This window comes from Notamacropus eugenii, chromosome 3, assembly GCF_028372415.1.
Source record: "Notamacropus eugenii isolate mMacEug1 chromosome 3, mMacEug1.pri_v2, whole genome shotgun sequence".
Classification (NCBI taxonomy): domain Eukaryota; kingdom Metazoa; phylum Chordata; class Mammalia; order Diprotodontia; family Macropodidae; genus Notamacropus; species Notamacropus eugenii.
This window is the reverse complement of record NC_092874.1, coordinates 96958952-96979651: the sequence shown is the minus strand read 5'-3', so window position 1 is coordinate 96979651 and position 20700 is coordinate 96958952. Positions and strand designations below refer to the sequence as shown.

At 40.1% G+C, this 20700-nt stretch overlaps 1 protein-coding gene across 1 annotated transcript; it reads right to left on the bottom strand.

Moving 5' to 3' along the window:
- Positions 1 to 1205: 1205 nt before the first annotated feature.
- LOC140533051 (stonustoxin subunit alpha-like) lies at positions 1206 to 11938 on the bottom strand. The gene is given in 4 exon segments (XM_072652337.1): positions 1206 to 8104; positions 8107 to 8148; positions 9824 to 9959; positions 11640 to 11938. Coding segments are annotated over 3 exon segments (2193 nt in total). The 5' UTR covers positions 9933 to 9959; positions 11640 to 11938; the 3' UTR covers positions 1206 to 6062.
- Positions 11939 to 20700: the final 8762 nt, after the last annotated feature.

The following is a 20700-nucleotide window of genomic DNA, read 5'->3' as shown; positions in this document are numbered from 1 at the left end:
CCTCTAAAACCTGCTCAGATTCTCCTTTTAGAGGTACCTGAAAAGGAGTTTGTCTAAGAGCTTAGGTGACTATTTGCTTTCACTTCAACATCTTGCTGCTCCCCTACTCAAAATTCTTTAAAGCAGGTCAGTGTAAGATGGGGGAATGATTGCTAACTGCAATCTCCCTCCTCTTCTTCACTTTGACCAGCCCAGAGATTATCTCCCAGGGAAAATCCCTAGAACAGTGAGTGAAGTGGAAGGGGTAAACAGACTCTCAGAGTGAGAGACTAGAAAGATCACAAAGGAGGGTTCCTCTTGCTGTGGCCAAAGGCAACCAGTGCAGGATCACAGATGTTTCAGACAGCCCCACTTCAACCAAACAGGAGAAGATCCTGAACCCCAGGGGTTGAAGCCAGCAACCACCAACTCCAGGACCCCAGGCTTGCCTCAGCACCCCAGTGGAATTGGGAAGACACTAGCACAGAAAGTTGAGGTTTCCTATGCTCTAACTAAGTAGAAGACCTTCCTGCATTCAGACCACCCCTCCCCCACACTTAAAGAGCTAGCTCCAGGGTAACTTCAGGGAAACACAAAAACACCTAACCAATCTCTGCTTTCAAACACCAGCCAAATTACCACCAGGTAAGCTGCAGCATGTAATTGCTAGCTGAAAGAACCAGAAGCCACAACACACAAACCTTCATGTTTTACACACAAGAACTGTGGGACAGAGCTTCCTATGCCAGAGACACAGAGATCTGCCTTAAACCCAAGAAAAGGGTTGTTATCATGAGTACAAAGCAAAGCAGAAAAGAAAAGATTATAGAATCTTTCTATTGGGACAAGGACCAAAACAAATGCCAAAGAGGTAAGCACTGAGACTGTACTCCCATCTGAAACTTCGGGAGGGAATATGAACTGGTAGGAAGCCCAAAGACCCTTCTTGGAAGAGCTTTGGAAGAATTTAAAAACCCAAACCAGGGAAATAGAAGAAAAACAGGCCAATGATTTTAAAATTATGAGAAAGAATTCACTGAAGAGAACACCTCCTCAAAAAAGAAAATTGGACAAATGGAAAGGGAACTATAAAACCTAATTTGTGAAAATAACTCCTGAGAAAGGAAAAATCAGACAGATGGAAAAAAAGATACAAAAGTTAACTGAATAAAATAATTTGATAAAAAATAGAATCTGGAAAGTAGAAGCTAATGAATATATGAGACATCAAGAATCAGTCAAATAAAATCTATAAAATAAAAAGATAGAGTAAAATGTAAAATATCTGACTGAAAAAACAACTGACCTGTAAAATAAATTCAGGAAAGAAAACCTAAGGATTATTGGTCTACCAGAAACTCATAATGAAAAAAAGAGCCTGGACAACATCATCCAAGAAATCATCAAGGAAAATTGCCCAAAAGTCCTAGACTCAGAGGGCAAAATAGTCATCGAAAGACTCCACTATTCACCTCCTGAAAGGGACGCCAAAGTAAAAACACCAAGGAATATTGTTATCAAATTCCAGAATTAACAAGTGAAGGAGAAAATACTACAGATGGTCAGAAAGAAACAATTCAAATATTGAGGAGCTACAATAGGAACCACACAGGACCTTGCAGCTTCTATATTAAAAGACTGAAGAAATTGGAATAGAATATTCTGTAAGGTAAAGGAGCAGGGACTACAAGCAAGGATTAATTACCCAGCAAAGTTGAGCATAATATTTCAGGCAAGGAGATGGGCATTCAGTAAAATGATGGATTTCCAGACCTTCCTGATGAAAAGGTCAAAACTCAATAGAAAATTTGATCTTCAAATGTATGTCTCAAAAGAGGCATAAAAAAGTAAACAGAGGGGAAAAAAAAACTTGTTACACAAAATAGAAAAACTGTTTACATCCCCATAAGGGAAGATGACACTTGTTAACTTTGAGAATTAAATATTTATTATGAAATGTAAAAGGGATATACATAGATAGAGGAAGTGGATATAAATAAAGTGATGCGATGATAGCAAATGTGATTTAAGGGTATGAAGGGGTTGCAATAGGGGATGTGAAAAGGAGGAGGCACAAAAAAATAAATTCCATCACAGGAAGAGGCAGAAAAATATATTAGACAAGAGGGAAAAGGGGGAGGGAGATGAGCAGTTTTTGAGAGGTACTCTCATCTGATTGGATTCAAGGAAGGTAAAACAAACTCACTTAAGTATAGAGATACAACTAGCTCCATAGGCAATAGGAGTTGAAGAGGGAAAGAAAAGGGAGAAGAGGTTAAAAGGGAATGAAGAAGTAGAAAGGGAAAAGAGGATTAAAAGGGAGAGGAGCTGAAAAAAGGGAGGGAAGACTGAGGGAGGCAGTGGTCAAAAATTAAAACTGTTGGGGAGGGGAAGGGACAAGGGAGAACTAAAAGCATAAACAACGGGAAAGGGGATGGAGGGAAATACACAAATAGTAATCATAACTGTGAATGTGAATGGGATGAACTCTCTCATAAATGGAGGTGGACTGCAGAATGGAGTAAATACCATAATCCAAAAATATATTGTTTACAAGAAACACATATGAAAAGGGGAGATACACAAAAGGAAAAGGTTGGAGCAGAATTTATTGTGCTTCAGCTGACATAAAGAAAACAGGGCTAGCAATCCTAATCTTAGACAAAGTAAAAGCAGAAATAGGTTTCATCAAAAGAGATAAGGAAGGAAACCATATCCTGGAAAATGGCACCATAGACAACAAAGGAATTTCATTACTAAAGATATATGCACCAAGTGGTACAGGATCCAAATTCTTAGAGGAGAAGTTAGGGGAGTTACAGGAAGAAATAGATAGCAAAACTGTACTAGTGAGGGACCTCAACCTCCCCCTCTCTGAACTTGAAAATCCAAAAGGTGTCAGCAAAATGGTTTGTGTCCAGATTTATTGAACTTTCATAACATCCATTGCAATAAGAATCATGGATCTCTACTGAGAACAAGAAAGCCAGGGAGGGGCCCAGGTGATCAAAGTTCTGTCTGAATACACCCTTCCAATTCTCTCTGTTCTGACCCTCTCTGCCTGTCTCTCTCTTTCTCTTTGCACTTCCCTATCCCTAAAGCTTAAAACTTTGGTTAAATCATGAGGATATAGGAAGCATTTTCTTGTGGAGACAATATCTTCCAGACTCCTGGGAATTTCAAGGCAGATATAACTTGAGGAGGAAACAGTTTCAGAGAGGGCAATTTGGCAACTCAGTGAGTGACCACTGAGCCCCTGAAGGGGACATAAGTCCCTGCTGGATTCTGCATAATACAGGAGAGTTTTTAGCCTTACATATAACACATGAACTCAAAATACTCCTGAATATTTTATTGCAGAAAACAAGGGCTAACCAGGAACAACATGAGACTGAGAACCAACAGGACAGACCTGAACCCAGTCCCCGGGAGACCCTGCTTGCCAGAATCATTCCTGTAAATGTAAATTATATCTAACAAATATATGTATCACTCAGATTTCCAGAACTAAAAGCTGTCTACTCCTGATGAGGTTTTCTTCACATCAGACATCACAACTGCTAGCAAAAAGGAAAGGAGATCTTGGAATGCAATATTCTGAAAGGGAAAAGACAGAGTCTTAGAATCAAGAAGAATTTGCCCTGCACAGTTGAGTATAATCACACTGGGCAGACATGGATTTTTAATGTAATACAGAACTTTCAAGCATTTCTGGTGAAAAGACTGGAGCTGTCTAAAAACTTTGCAGTGCGAAAACAGGAATCATGAGAAACTTGAAAAGATGACTTTCTTTGAACAAGTGGCTACCTGGTGTTGGAATACTACTATTGTAATGTGTGTGTGTGTGAGAGACATGGGGATGAGAACAAATGTCTCCTCAAAACCTTAATGCTCTCAAGGGGTACTGAGAGAGTTAAATAAGAAAACAAGAGACCCTAGAAGGGAACTGATTCTTTTCAATGGATTTGAAGAGGAGGAAAAGAAGATTAAAAAAGGAACACACGAATGTAAAGAGAAAATATATTAAACTCAACAGGGAAACATGGTGAGAGGATGGCATCTTAAGAAGGATAATATTGGAAGGAAATTACAGTAAACAAAACAGACTTCTAAATTCTGAAGAGATCATTAAAAGGGGGGAAATAAGAAATGAGCTAGCATTTAAAGAGGATTACATCATTTGGGGAATGACTGAGCTAATGACAGTATTATGCTTGTAACTGAATCTTCACTATGCCTAAGAAATGAGAAAGGATGATTTCTATGAATGCACAAAACTGATGCATGAAGATTGAAGTGAGCAGAAACGGTACCATTTCTATAATGAAAACAACCTTGTAAAGAAAAGCAGTTAGAAAGATAAAAGAAATCTGTTCAAAAGGACATCAATTATCAAACAAGTCCTCAGAGGAACTATAATGAAACATATTATCCAGCTCTGAAGAGAGAGCTGATGAATACAAAGAGCAGAAAGAGATGTTTATTGTAGCACCAAGAGTATCACCTTGCTTCTCCATGGGTGGGACAGGAACTGGAGGGAGAGAAATTTGGAACTCAAAATTTAAAATGAATATTAAAAATTAAATAAGTAGATTTCTCCTGGAAATTTCAAGGCAGATGTAACTTGGGAAGGAAAAGGTTTCAGAGAGGGCAGTTTACCAACCCAGTGAGTGACCACTGAACCCCTGAAGGGGACATAAGTCCCTACTGGATTCTGCATAAAACAGGAAAATTTTTAGCCTTACTTATGACACATGAAGTCTAAATACTTCTTTTCATTTTATTGCAGAAAACAAGGGCTAACTAAAAATAACATTCTGAGGTCAAAAGGCCTGAGACGAATGACTTAGCTATTCTCAGCAATAAAATGATCTAAGACAACTCTGAAGGACTTATACTGAAAAATGCTATCCATCCCCAGAGTAAGAACTGATCATTTCTGAATACAGATTGAAGCACACTTTTTTTAAACTTTATTTTTCTAGAGTGTCTTTTCATCTGCTTTCTTTCACAACATGACTATTATGGAAATGTTTTTTTAAAAAAATATTTCTCAGCAACACATAGGATTCAAAATAAAAAATGCCGTATCTACTTCCAGAAAAAGAATTGATTGACTCTGAATGCAGATCAAAGCATTCTATTTTTCACTTTCTTCATTTTTACTTTTTTTTGGTCTCTCTTTTCTTTAGCAGAAAAAATTAATATAGAAATATGTCCTACATGATTGAACATGTATGACATCTATCAATTGCTCACTGTCGCAACGAGAGGGAAGGGAAGGGAGAGAGAATTTGAAAGTCAAAACTTTAAAAAAATGAACATTAAAATTGATTTTTTTATATGTTGGGGTAAAGTATTATTTAAGGAAGACATGAACAGGAAGAATATGACAGCTCTCTTTGATATTTCAAGGACTGCTGTGTGGAAAAATGACTAAAAATCTGTTCTGCTTGGCTCCAGAGGGCACAACTAAACTCAATAGATGTAAGTTATAAGAAGGTCGATTTTAGCGCCATCAAAGAACTTTAATGATCAGAGTTCACCAAAATGGGATGAAAAAACTGGCTCATGAGAGAGTGAGTTCCAATTGCTGGCAGTATTTACCTAGACTAGGGGCTTGTATAATCATTTTTTGGAGACTTCATAGAGAGGACATATGAGGCAGCTAGGAGGCAGAAGAGGTGAATCCTTCCAACTCTAGAATTTCTTAAAAACTGTATTATACTAAAGAGCATCTTGAAATTCTCAAGTCAAGCAATTTAAAGTGTCATTAAAAAAAATAAACATATGCCAAAGGTCACTTTTTATACACCTGGAATATCAGTATGATTTTCTATGGCAAGAATTTCAAGCACTTAATTTAATCATTTGAATTAGTAAATATCTTATCTACCTGACATCCTTCTAGGAGGGGGAGGAATGGAGTTTGATTGATCAGAGGTGCCTTGATCAGCCCTCTGTCACACTAAATGAACTCTTACAAACAGCAAATAAGTCTCTCAGAATCTGACCCTCTGCAATTTTATTGAGTGGATTGTGAAATCAAGGAGAGTCCCCTTATCAATCCCTGTTCAAACATCCTAGTAATGAGAAACATCCTGATGAATCCTAGTTGCTAAAATTCCCTTAGCAGCGATTGTAGCTTCCTTTCTGGTAGTGAGTGCCCTCACTGGGCCACTCTTGTCACTGCTCTTACTCATCCTGCCACCATCATACACGGCAAAAACTTGGAACCTGTATACCATCTGAGGTGTCAGTCCATCAGTGTCACGGTAAGTTTCATTATTTCCTGTGCTGTATTCATGCCATTCTCCTTCCCCTTCTTCACACTTAGTCTCCTTTCTGTACCGTATTCTATACTCTTTGATCTTGACTCCTGCTTTAACAACACTTGAACCCTGCCAGTGTGGGGTCACAGAGTGTGGGCCTATCATAAAAGCTTCTAGCTTTCTGGGAGGGCATATCAGGGTAAGTGTCCTCACAGCAAGGTTCACATCACTCCTTTCACTGAGCCCTAGCTCACATACCTAAGCAAATCAGAACACACACTCTGTGCCAGCATCAAGGCCACTCACTTTGAAGACCTCTGGCTTTCCAGACACAGGGATGGTGTTCCAGTCCTCTTTCCCTACAACTTCATATTCTACTTGATAGCCATTGATCCTCTGCTCCCTCCCAGATGTTGAGGCCAGTGTGAGCATTACACAATCATGTGTGACCTCACCAGTCTGGGGAGGGGGAGGTTTGACTGGTAGCTCAAAGTTGGTGCTGAGCAGCAGTCCCTTTTCATAGAGGTAAATGGAGACCTCCTTGTTCTCCTGGTCTGGGACAGATGCCACAATGAATTGACTCTTCTCAGCGAAATGATTGACCTTCGCAAATGTTGAAAAGGATTCTGCCAATTGTCTTGCTTTTCTTCTTGTCTCTCTGTCCTCTTGCCATGAGGAATTTGTCTTCTGCTTAGAGTCAGAACTGAATGATGCTGGATTCTGTAGCCACTGTTTCCAATCTGCTAAGTAGGGTTCCTCCTGCAAAGAGGTGAATGCAAACAACAGGACAAATCTGTGGGGAGAGCCTAGTACCACATTGTCCAACTCATTCTGGTCAACTATGATTGGCACCCCCTTCAGAAGGCTGAGGTAGGAATTTACCACCTTCATCTCATGGAGCTTCTGATCCAGGAACTCTGAGCATCTCTTAGTGCTGAATGGGGATTGGCTTTCCCTGGTTAAAATTCTGATTAGCTCTTCTTCCTCTGCTTTGCCTGCCCAGATTTCAGGTAAGACCTTGGCTATTTCCTTCTGTAACAGCTGTCTGTGCTGCTTATTTAACTCTTGGAATTGCCTGATCTTTTCCTTGATTGGAGAAAAGACTGAGAGCCCTTCTTCCTCCAACATGTCATCACACCTCTTGTCACACTCAGATGACTCCTCCAGAGTGTTCTGGGCATCCCACACAAAACTAAGGCTGATCTGTCGAACCAGTCTGGCAGCAGGGGGTCTCAGCTTCTCCAGAGGGTACAGCCAGACTAGGAAGGGTACCCCACAGCCCCGAAGCAGCTTAGGAAGAGAGGCATAGACTTTTACTGCCTCCTTATAAGTCACTGGATTGGTCTCAAGGACAAAATCCCCATAAAACTTGCACCTGAATTCTTTGGTTGATTTTTTCTGCCTATCTTCTCTTTTCATCTTTCCCCCTACTTTTCCTGACACTTGAGGAATCTTTTTTACTTCAGCCTTTAATGTTCCTTCTATATCTTCAATATTTTCATTGGTGGAAACTTTCTGATCAAACACAAAGAAAGCTTGGGCCCCATAGAGCACTGCAGTGACCACGTGGGTGGCTATTCCATTATCAAACACATCAAGGTAAGCCATATTCTGATATCCCAGGTGGTTCATTGTGAGGTGGGAATACTGTGTAGTCATACTGTACTTGAGAGTGACCCGAGCTTGCTGTTGGGATGTCTTGATGTCATTTAAATACTTGGCAGAGCCTCCTATTTCATCTAATCCCCCCAGGACACTTGCTTTCAGCTCTGCAGGGATATTCATGGCATTGACTTTCTCATCCACAGAGTCAGAGGTGATGATGTCAAAGTCAGTCTTGTACGGCTCCTCGTGACCACATTTTCCTGGAGGCTTTCCCTGTCCCACAAAGTGATGCCTAGAATGGGACAGAGACATTAGGGTGTAAATGACAGATTGCAGAGGGACCACATCCTGTCATTTTAGGGTTTCCTTTCCAGCAGGGACAACTGGGCCTGGGAGGCAGCTTGCGGAAGGAGAGTTGGCGGGGCAAGAGGCCCAGATGCCAGGAGTGGAGAAAATACCATTCCTCATCTGGAAACATCTTCTCTACGATTCTGCAATTCCCTTGCTCCCCTGAGCCTTCTATGATGGATATGTAGAACCCTCAAAAGGCCTCTCCAGACTCTGAACCCCTGAATGTGGATTCTCATTCTTCCCACCCCACAGCCCTAGTACATGTCTCCCTCTTCTGTTCTTTCCACAGGTTGGAAAGCCTCTCCTCCTCTCAGCCTGGGAACTGTATTCTTAAAAAAGACCTATGCTGATATAGATTTCACAGCATTTACAAAGCATTTTCATCTCAACACTTTTATGAGGTAAGTTGTGCCAATATCATTAGCCCATTTTGCAGACAAATAAACTGAGAGTCAGAGAGATGTTGGTTAACATTTTGTAAACACAGCTAGTAATTGTGAAACTGGAGCCCTGGTCTTCTGACTCCAAGAGTAGTCAATCCTACTGTCTGTCCTAAATAGAGAGCAGGAGGTGAACCTGAATGAGGTCCCCACCTGTTGGGGGTTCTAAGAAGCAGTTGTGTGTAAAGTAGGTCTCCAAGTAGTCAGAATTTGCTCTAGAGCATGAAAAGTAACAGCTGTGCTACAGAGAGATGGCATGGGGTAGTGCATCAGGAGCAGTCCTTTGACTCAGGACTCCTGAGGTTGAACTTCCTCCTCTGACACATCCAGGCTGTGGGACCATATGGGCAAGTCTTTGCCCATTTCAGTGCCTCAAGCAATTCTCTAAGCAGGAGTTGCCAATGTCATTGCATTGGCAATGGAAGTCGACACACTGATAGTTCCCTCTATCAGTGACACCAAGGGGCTTATCCCTATCCCTAAATATGCCTCTGAGCATTGCTCTCCCAAGTCCAGCTTCTTGCCTTGGATGCTTCCCCCACAGCCTGCTAGAGCAGCAGAAGTCTGTTTACACACAAATCATTCCCAGTCCTCACTCTCACTAAAGGAAAATTTTGTCCTTTCCTCTTTCCACAACCATCTTTCTAGTTATGTGAATAAGGCTTCCATTCCCCTTCAAGGCTGTCCTGAATGTTCATTATAACTGGATTTGTTCTCATGTATAAATGTCCTGTTTCTGTCAGGGCAAATACTCTACCTCCGCATAACGCAGAACATGTCTGACTTCCTTCAGTCACTGAAGACCCTTTGGATGATCATGGTCCCTTTTTGCTAGTTCTTGCAGAGATTGCTTCTATTTTTGATATCTGCTTAATGGGGTGAATGAGCCCCCCTCTTAACTTGTCCTCCTAGTCCATTCTCACCCCCATCTCTGATGCCTTCAGTGCATCTCTGATGAACTAGCATTTGCAAGTTCATAGACTCTTCTTTAATTGGATGAGAGTATTCATCTAGTTGGCCCCTGGCTGGGAGAAAGGACAGGTAAGAGTCTCCACTGCCTGGCACTTTCTCCCAACCTGACCTTCTTACACACACTATTCTCCCCCTCTAACCCCTTCCTGATATTCTCCTCTCCCGATTTCTGAAGTAAGGTCTTGGCTTCAGGAGAGGAATTACCAGGAATAGCAGTGTTTGTGCGGCAGTCGTAGAGTGTCCCCAGATACAAGGGACAGCCAAGAACGAGGATCTCCATTACCGTGTCCTGCATTGTCGTCTCCGAGGTCATTGTGTCTGTTCGTTCCCTGGAATTTTCCTATGGAAGAAAATTGAGATTTGAGGAAGTTGTCTATGTACTTTTGGCCTAGCCTGCTGCTGTCACAGAGAAAGTCCTTATTCCTCCATCCAGGCTCCCCCAATCTCTGATAATCAAGAACCCCTGGTCTCCATTCCTTGAACAGGGAATGTCTTATTATTTTGCTAATAGATCCTGCCTGATGCATGGCAAATATTTTTCCAGAAACCCATTTCCTCCCTTTGAAAGGCTCCTGCCTTCTCTACTCCACTCTACTCCACTCTGTAATGTGAAAAATGCTACTTCTTTATCCCTAGTTGCTATAGTATGCTGCTAATTGGACATGTACTCTAAAAGGGACTGAAAACCTAGAAAAATGAAATCAGTACTCTAGAAAGGTGAAACTGCTATCAGAATTTTTTTTAGCATGCTGATAAATCTCTTGTTTTCAATTTGATTTACTCTCTTCGACCCATAGTAGTCAGACCCCTGCTAATAGGTCTTCCAAAACATATCATTCCTCTCCAGCGACTTAGAGAATCAGCCACAAACTGTTCCAAAACATTTTTACCTACATAATCTAATAAGAATCTGAATATCTAGCATTCAGTTATCCTTCTCCAGAGAATTAACTGATGGAGTCTAAATGTACATCAAAGCATATTTTTTCTTCATTTGGGGGGGGGGTTAGTCTGGGTTTTTTTTTCTTTTTAACAACATAACTAGTTCTGTGAAGAACTAACATGGAAATGTGTTTTACGTGACTGAACATATATTACCTATATCAAATTGCTTGCCTTCTCAGTTGAGCCTGAGAGAAAAAGAGAGGACTCAAAATTAAAAAAAAAAAACACCACCTAAATGTTATGACTATCGTGGATATGTTTTGTATGACTACAAATGTATAACCTATATTGAATTGCTTGCCTTCTCAATGGGAGGGTGGGGAGTGGAGAGGGAGGAAGGGAGAGAATTTGGAACTTAAAGTAAAGTATTAAAAACAAATGCTAAAAGCTGCTTTTATGTACTATCAGGAAAAAATAAAATAATAAAGAAAGAAAAGGGAATAAAAGAAAAACAGATGTTAAAAACTTTTTATAAATAATTGAGAAAAATAAATTATTAAATCATTTGGGGAAAAAAGAATATCTAGCATTTGTGTAGTACTTTAAGGCTTACAAAGCACTTTGTGTTATCTCATTTGGTCCTCATCACTGCTCTGCTCGGTAGAGATAGGATTCAAACTCAGATCCTCCTCCCCACAACACCTAGCTGCCTCTATAGCCCAAGAAACAGAATGGTGCAGTGGAGTCAAGAAGATCCAGGCTCAAGTTCTGCCCCTGACATATTCTTCCTCTGTGATCCTGGGTAAGCCCACTGAACTGCTCAGTGCTGCTAGAGACTGTCTGAGACTGTTAAGTTGTAGAAAAGACTAATCTGGGGTGGCCAGGGAACTCCTTATGGGAAGCTTGGCGCACCCATGAAATCCCAGATCTGATCACAAACTGAAAACCCCACAACCTGAATTTATAATTGATTCTTTCCATTCTGAAAATACTAGTGAATTGGAAAGGCCTTCTTTCCACAACAGGTGGTCCCTCTTTGGAATTCACTGCCTCTGGAAGATAACATTCAATATTCCTATTATTCAATAATCTTTTGTCTAGATTTGTCCCTGAGGGAGAAAATAGCCAGACTCACCCTAATTTTATCTTCAGAGAAAAAAGTTCCCTCCTAGTGGAGAGAGGGAGAAAGATCTACAACCTTTAAGATCCCTTCCAGACTTGAAATATTCTGGGCTGTTGCACACAAGACCTCTTCTTAAATTGTATATGACATAAAGCGATGTATTTCTGATCTCTCAGCTTCTTTTAAACAGGAACTATCCCAGAGGAAGGGCGATGGTTAGTTTCACTGGTTAGTTTCACTTTTCAGATTGTTTTGTTTTCCTGCCCTAGGTGAAGCAAGACATATTTTTTTTTAGTACTTTCTAAAACAAAAAGAAATTCAAAGTTTAATGAATCCACATCCATGAAGTTCTATTCTCCCTGTAGTCCCTGGACTAAAGCGTCCTTACACAGTTCCAGACTGGGAGGAATTGTGCTCCTGCCCTCAATGGGGAATCATCTATGAGATTTGACCACTGACATGAGGCTGAGATTATTTCTAAATTTCAGTTTAACCATGAATCTTTTTTTGGGGGAAGAAGTGTTATTTGATCTTGCCCAGGCTGGAAGTACAACTGCCTTTTACCTGAACAGAACCTAAGTTTTAACCTGCTCCTTTTTTTTCCTAACTGACTTGGGCCCTTTTGCCCCTCCTCAGACAGCCTTGTGGTCCTCCTCTTTTCAGGAGATTCACTCTACTGGTGCTAAACTGAGTGTGATACCTCACCAGCTCTAGCTCTTCTGTAGGTCAGGACTTCTGAATTCAAGTGATCCATCAGCCTTAGCATATCAAGAAGATATTATAGACATGCATACTCCCTCCTCCAACTAATAACCATGAATCTTAAAGTATGTGGAGTAGGTGGAGATGGAAGGGTTGGAGGAGTAAATTGGCTTGGAAAGAATATGGGGAGTCAGAGCCAAGATGGCAGAGTAACAACACAGACTTTTTAGAGTCCTCCCTGCATGCCCAGCCAAATACCTGTAAAAATGACTCTAAACAATTTCTGGAGCCTCAGAACCCAAGGAATGATGTAGTGAAGCAAATCTCCAGCCCAAGACAGCTTGGAAGGTCACTGGAAAGTGTCTATTGCATCATGCTGGGAGTAGAGTGCAGTCCAGTGTGAGCTGTGCTGGCACAGAGGGAACCTGAGCAGGCCTTAGGAGGACTGAATCTCCCTCACCTGTGGCAGTTTCCAGACTTCATGACCCCAAAACACTGAGGACAAATTGGAAAGTCAGTGGAAAAAATTCTGTTGGACTTATGTGTGCTGAAACTTTCAACTACTTTCTCATTCATAGGTTATAATAGCAAGGTAATGTTTTGAGGAAGGTATAGTTTTTTTTTAAAATGGAGTAGGAACACAAGATGGGGAGGCACTGATTGGAGCAAACTTTTTCAAGAATTGTAGCCAGTAAAAGAGAGAGATTGTAGTAGAAATAGAAGAGAGCTGGTTGAGATGACAGGATTGAGTAAAGCTTTGGGGCACTTTATATTGATGTAATTTTCTACCTGACACTACTCAAATTCCATGTGAGAGCAGTTCCTTTACACATACATTCTATAAGGTTTTGTTTCATTTTTAATAAAACAAAGTTCTTTTCCTATTCCCTTGGGCATGCAAAGTTTCAGCTGTTAATAGTGGCAATATCTCGCATCTCTTAACAGTTAAGTCTTTTATATCAAAATTTCTTTTACCTTCCTTTTCATCACAAAACTGCTCCATGTGAAAAGGCACTTAAAGGGACAGCATCATTTACAGGGTGAGAGAAGGGGAAAGCTCACTTATCAGAAAGTTTTAGTGGGAAGGGAAGGAGGAGCTGAAAATAATGTCCAGGTGAGAGAGAATATGACTCATTTCCAACTTGATTAATGGCCAAAGCATATGAGCAGGTAATTTTCAAATGAGGAAATGAAAACAATTTATAGTCATATGAAAAAATATTCTAAATTGTTATTGATTAGGAAAACACAAATTAAAATAACCTTGAGATATCACATTACAGCTATCAGATTGGCTACAATGTTTGAAGGGGAAAGTAACAAAGGTTGAAGAGAATATGGGAAAAAATGAAATACTGACTCATTCTTGGCAGAATTTTGAACCCATCTAACGATTCTGGAGAACAATCTGGAGTTCTGTGCCAAGAGTTATTGAACAGAATATAGGCTTGGACATAGTAATACCACTTGTAGGGCTATTTGAAGACATGATTACGGAAAAAGGAAAAGAACTGATACGTTCCAAAATGATTATAGCAGCTGTCTTTGTGATGGAAAAAAAACTGGAAATTGCAGGGATGCCCATCAATTGGGGAATGACTGAATAGGTTGTGGTATTTGATTATGATGGAATACTACTGTGCTATGAAAATTGAAAAGCCTAATGATCTTAGAAAAACATAGATACACAACTGAAGTAATCAATAGCATACTGTTGTATACAGTAACAACACTATTGCTTTGAGAACAACTTTGAGTGAAGAAATCATTGTGACTATTGTAAATACTCAAATTAACTCCAAAATTCATATAAAGGAAGAAACTCTGCATTAAGAGAAAGAACTGATTAACCAAAGTATGTATAGAATGATTTTATATGCCTATCCATAGTTGTGTCTCACAGTACCCATCCCCAGAGTGGGAGGGGGTGGGGTGGGGTTAAGTACAAAAAGAAAAATAATGTACATGATAACTTTATTATAGATTTAAAAGGAATAGCAAGTTGTACATAAAAGATTTACAGTTTCATGTGCAATCTTTTAAAAAAATTATTCTATGGGCAGTGGAGCCATGATGATGGAATAGAAGAACAGACCTGCATGAACTCTCCCCAAATCACTCAAAAATCCTGCAAAAATATTCAAAATAAATTCTAGAGCAGCAGAAGCCACAAAATGACAGACTGAAGCAAACTTCTAGCCCAAGGCAATTTGGAAGGTCGACAGGAAAGATCTATGTCACTAGGCTGGGAGCAGAGCACAGATTGGCATGGGCCTTGCTGTGGTAGACAGACCTGCAGCAGGCTTTAGGGGACTAAATTACTGATGGTTACCATGTTTGCCAGACTTCTCAACCCACAAAGACAGCTTAGAAAGTCAGTGGGGAAGATCTCTCACCTCTCTGAGAGAAGAGTCTAAGCATTCAGGCCCTAGCCCCAGTCCCAGTTCCTGCCCCAGTCCCAGGGTGGCTGCTGCTGAAGCAGAGGCTTCTTCTGGACTTCTCCACTTAAGCTCAAAGGTCAAGTGACTGTCTGGGAAGATGAGGAAATGGGGGAGGAAAAAAAACAGATTATAGATTCTTACTTTGTTGATGAAAAGGTATTTTCTTACATCACTGGTGATGAGGGAGGCAGAGCCAAGATGGCAGAGTAGAAAGACCAACATACTCTAGTGCTTCCAATACAGCCCATAAAATACTTGTAAAAAAATGACTCTCAACAAATTCTAGAGCATCAGAAGCCTTAAAATGATAGAGTGAAAGAGATTTCCAGCCAAAGGCAACCTGGAAGGCTGACAGGAAGCCTATCCCATGGGACGCTGAGCTGAGCCAAGCCCAGATTTGGCCACATGGCATCAGGAGGAATGGGATTGGAACGGGCCTCCTGGACAGAATTCCCAGCAGGGAGGGTCTCAGATCCCTCAACCCACAAGTGCCAAAGAAAGCTTCAAAGGTCAGTAAGGGGGCTTTCTCAACTGGGTGAAAGGGGAGCAGGTTCCCCCCAGTACTGGCCCCAGGCAGTGGTGGTGGTAGCAGCAGTGCCAGTGGAGGCAGCAGGGGTGGCAGAAGGGGTGGCAAGGCAGCAACAGGGGTGGCACAGCAATATCAGCCCTAAGTGGCAGCCTCCCCCACCTAAAGCCCCTGGGGGAATTGAGCAGCTGATCTGAACCTCAGCCCTGAGCACAGTCCTGAGGTGAGGAGAAGCACTAGGAGCCTCCTCTTGACAAAGGATTTAGAAGTCAAGTAACTGGCTGGGAAAATGCCCAAAAAGAGGAAAAAAATAAGACCACAGAAGGTTACTTTCTTGGTGACCAGGAATTGCCTTCCATCCTTTGGGATGAGAAAGAACAATGCATACTGTCAGAGAAAGTCAAGCCTTCTGTATCCAGTAGCTCCAAAATGAATGTACAATGGGCTTAGGCCATGGAAAAGCTTGAGAAGCGACTCAGCAATGTGCTAAAGGAGACCCCCCCAAAAAATGCTGAGAGAAATATTACCTTTAAAAATAGGCTAACTTGATCAGAAAAAGAGGACCAAAAAGCCAATGAGGCTTTAAAAAACAGAATTAGCCAAATGGAAAAGGAGGTTCAAAGGCAGACTAGAGAAAACAGTTCTTTAAAAATGAGAGTTGAGTTCAGGGAAGGTAATGACTATATGATAAACCAAGAAGTTACAAAGCAAAACCAAAAGACTGAAAAAATAGAAGATAATGTGAAATATCTTATCAGAAAAACAACTGACCTGGAAAATAGCACCAGGAGAGACAATTTAAAAATTATGGGACTACTTGAAAGCCATGATCAGAAAAAGAGCCTAGACATTATCTTTCATGAACTTATCAAGGAAAACTGCCCTGATATTCTAGAACCGGAGGGCAAAATAAATACTGAAAGAATCCACCAATCACCTCTTGAAAGAGTTCCAAAAAGAGAAACTCCTAGGAATATTGTGGCCAAATTTCAGAATTCCCAGGTCAAGGAGAAAATATTTGAAGCAGCCAGAAAGAAACAATTTGAGTACTGCAGAAATACAATCAGGATAACACAGGATCTGGCAGCTTCTATATTAAGGGATTGAAGGACTTGGAATAGGATATTCCAGAAGTCAAAGGAAATGGGATTAAAACCAAGAATCACCTACTCAGCAAAATTGAGTATAATACTTCAGGGGAAGAAATGGTCATTCAATGATACAGAGGACTTTCAAGCATTCTTGATGAAAAAAATAGAACTGAAGAGAAAAGTTGTCTTTCAAACACAAGAATCAAGAGAAACATAAAAAGGTAAACAGGAAAGAGAAACCATAAAAGTTTCTAAAGCTGAACTGTTTTACATTCCTACATGGAAAGATAATATTTGTAACTCTTGAGACTTTTCTGAAAGGTGGAGGGATTATACACACACACACATACAGACACATACACACACACATAGACAGAGAGCACAGGTTGAGTTGAATTAGAGGGATGATATCTATAAAAAATAAAATTAAGGGGTGAGAAAGGAATATATTGGGAGGAGAAAGAAATAAAGGGAGTGAGACAGGCTATAATCCATAAAAGAGAAAAGAAAAATCTTTTTCAATGGAGGAGAAAAGGGAGGAAATAAAAGGGGAAAAGTGAAGCTTACTCTCTTCACATGAGTTAAGGAGGGAATAACATCCTCACTCAATTTGATATGAAAATCTATATTATACTACAGGAAACTAGGGGAGAAGGGGACAAGTGGTGTGAGTGGGATGATAGAATCGAGGGCAAATGAGAGAGGAGAGTAATTAGAAGTAAAAAATTTTGGGAAGGGACAAGGTCAAATGAGAGAATAGAATGAATGGGGGACAAGGTAGGATGGAGGGAAATATAGTTAGTCTTGCACAATAAGACTGTTATGGAAGTCCTTTGCAAAACTATGCATATATAGCCTGTATTGAATTGCTTGCCTTCTCAATGGGGATGGGTGGGGAGGAAGGAAGGGACAGAAGTTGGAATTCAAAGTATTAGAAATGAATGTAGAGAACTGTCATTGCATCTAACTGGAAAATAAGAAATACATATAATGGGGTATAGAAATCTATCTTTCCCTACAAAAATAGAGAGAAGATGGGGATAAGGGAAAGGTGGGGTGTGATAGAAGGGAGGGCACATTGAGGGAAGGGACAATCAGAATGCAAGATGTTATGAGGTGGGGGGAGTGGAAAGACGAGGAGAAAAATTCAAACTCAAAACCTTGTGGAAATGAATGTCAAAATCTAAATTTACATTAAAAAAATAGGAGAAACATCACTGGTGATGAGCAAGATCAAGGCATACAACCAGATGAAAAGAGCAAAGTCGAGGTTGCTGCATCCAAAGTCTCCAAGAAAAATACGAATTGATCTCAGGTCATGGAAGAACTCCAAAAGGATTTTGAAAATCAAGAAAGAGGAGCAGAAGAAAAATTGAGAAGAGAAATGATAGTGATGCAAGAAAATCATGAAAATGAGTCAAAACCTTGTTAAAGGAAACTCTAAAATGCTGAAGAAAATAACATCTTTAAAATTAGACAAACTTAAATGGCAAAAGACGTCCAAAAAGGCAATGAGGAGAATACCTTAAAAAGAAGAATGGGCCAAATGGAAAAAGAGGTCCAAAAGCTCACTGAAGAAAATAGTTCCTTAAAAATTAGAATGGGGGTACATAGGAGTTAATGACTTTATGAGAAATCAAGAAATTCTAAAACAAAACCAAAGAATGAAAAAATAGAAGACAATGTGAAGTATCTCATTGGAAAAACAATTGACCTGGGAAATGGATCCAGGAGAGAGAATTTAAAAATTACCAGATTACCTGAAAGCTATGACCAAAAAAAGAGACTAGGCATCATCTTTCAAGAAATTATGAAGGAAAACTGCCCTTATATTCTAGAACCAGAGGTCAAAAGAGAAATGAAAAGGATACATGATCCCCAAAGGGAAACTTCTAGGAATACTGTAGCCAAATTCCAGAGTTTCCAGGTCAGGAAGAAAATATTACAAGCATCCAGAAAGAAGCAATACAAGTGTTGTGGAAATACAATAAGGATAACACAAGATCTAGCAGCTTCTACCCTAAGGGATCAGAGGTCATGGAATATGCAGGAGTTAGAATTAAAGGAGCTAGAATTAAAATCAAGAATCACCTACCCAGCAAAACTGAGTGTAATAGTTTGGGAGAAAAATGGAATTTCAGTGAAATAGAGGACTTCCAAACATTCTTGTTAAAAACACCAGAGCTGAATACAAAATTTGACTTTCAAATACAAGAATCAAGAGAACCATGAAAAGGTAAACAGGAAAGAGAAACAATAAAGCACTTGCTAAAGTTGAACTATTTACATTTCTATACGGAAAGATAATATTTGTAACTCATGAAACATTTCTCAGTATTAGAGTAGTTGGAGGGTATATATATATATGTATATATGTATATGTATACATATATACATATATATATACTTATATAAATTATACACATATGTATATGTGTATGTGTATGTATATGTGTAAGTGTATGTATATGTGCATGTATATATGAGTGGACACACACACACACACACACACACACATATTGATTGGTTGGTTGTTGTCCTTCATCGTTGAAGAAGACCAAAATGATATCACCACAGTAAAGTGAAATTTCAGTGTGTCAAATTGTGACTGATAAGATCAAAATGAGCTTGGAATATTTGGGGTGGATACCTGAAATTTGTGCATCCTAGCTTTATTTGTCCTGTATCAATTCTGCTTTGCTCAAAGAGCACAGCACCCTTTCTGATGTGGGCACATCATGCTGAGAGGTCCTGTGCCAGTGTCTCCCATGTTGCACAGTCAAATCCAAAGTTCTTGAGAGAGACCTTGAAAGTGTCCTTGTGTCACCTCTTTGGACCACCATATGATTGCTGTCCCCATGCAAGATCTCCATAAAATAGTCTTATTGGCAAGCATACATTTTGCATTTGAACAACGTGGTCAGCCCACTGGAGTTGCACACTCTGAAGCATAGTTTTAATACTTGGCAGTTCAGCTCGAGTAAGAACTTCAATGTCTGCTGCCTCATCCTGCCAGGTGATTTTCAGACTCTTCCCAAAACTGTTCAAATGGAAGCAATTTAGTTTCCTGGCATGGTCAGCACAATGACTCTGTAGACCTTCAGTTTGGTAGTCAGTCTAATACCTCTTCACTCCAAAACCTTTCTTTGGAGCCTCCCAAACACTAAGCTAGCTCTGGCAATGTGTGCATCAACCTCATTGTCAATGTGAACATTCCTGGAAAGGACACTACCAAAGTAAGTGAACTTATCCACAGCATTCAAAACTTCTCCAATTGTTGTAACTGAAGGTTCCACATATGGATGATGTGGTGGCTGATGGAGCACCTATGTTTGCTTGGTGTTAATTATTAGGCCAAAATTAGCACAGGCAGCATAGAATTAATCGATACTTTGTTGCATCTCAGATTGAGAGGCTGCATTGAGTGCACAATCATTTGCAAACAGAAAATCATGCACCAACACTCCCTCCACTTTATCTTGGCTTGTAGCTCTTTCAAATTGAAGAATTTACCATCAGTATGGCAGTTGACTTTGATGCTGTGTTCATCCTCATTGAAAGCATTTGTCAACATGGCTGAAAATATCATGCTAAAAAGCATGGGAGCAAGCACACAGCCCTGTTTCACTGCACTGGTGACTGGGAAGGCATGAGAGCATTGTCTACTATCCAGAACCTGGGTAACCAAATTTGGACATAATTTTCCATAAGCCCTCATGACTAACAGTGTCAAAGACCTTGGTCAGATCTACAAACACTGTACAGACATCTTTTCTACTCCTGGCATTTCTCCTGGAGTTGTCAGTAAATACCATATCAACTGTTCCTCAGCCTTTTCTTCAGCCACACTAGCTTTCAGGTATATGACCATCTTCCAGGTGAAGGATCAGCCTATTAAGAAGGACTCTAGCAAGAATTTTACCAGAAATGATTAAGAGACAGAACCCCCTGTGATTGTTGCATGACAATCTATTCCCTTTACCTTTAGAGAGATGAACAATGGAGGCATCCTTGAACTCCTGGGGGATAACCTCCTCTAGCCATATAACCTGGAAAATTTCAGTCAGCTTTTGTATAAGCAATGGTCCCCCTGCCATACTTACTCTGCAAATATTAAAGTGCTATATTAATGCTAGGGAGCAATATTATTATTAGCTAGCTAAAGAGAATGTCTCACAAAAAAAGGGTCTGGGGAAGACAAATCAGAAGAAGCTATACATCTTCATATGTATTAATACTTTTTTTCTGTCCCAGAAAATGTTCCAAAGGTCATATCCTCAGCTAACACTGCCAAATGTGGTATGTACATGCAA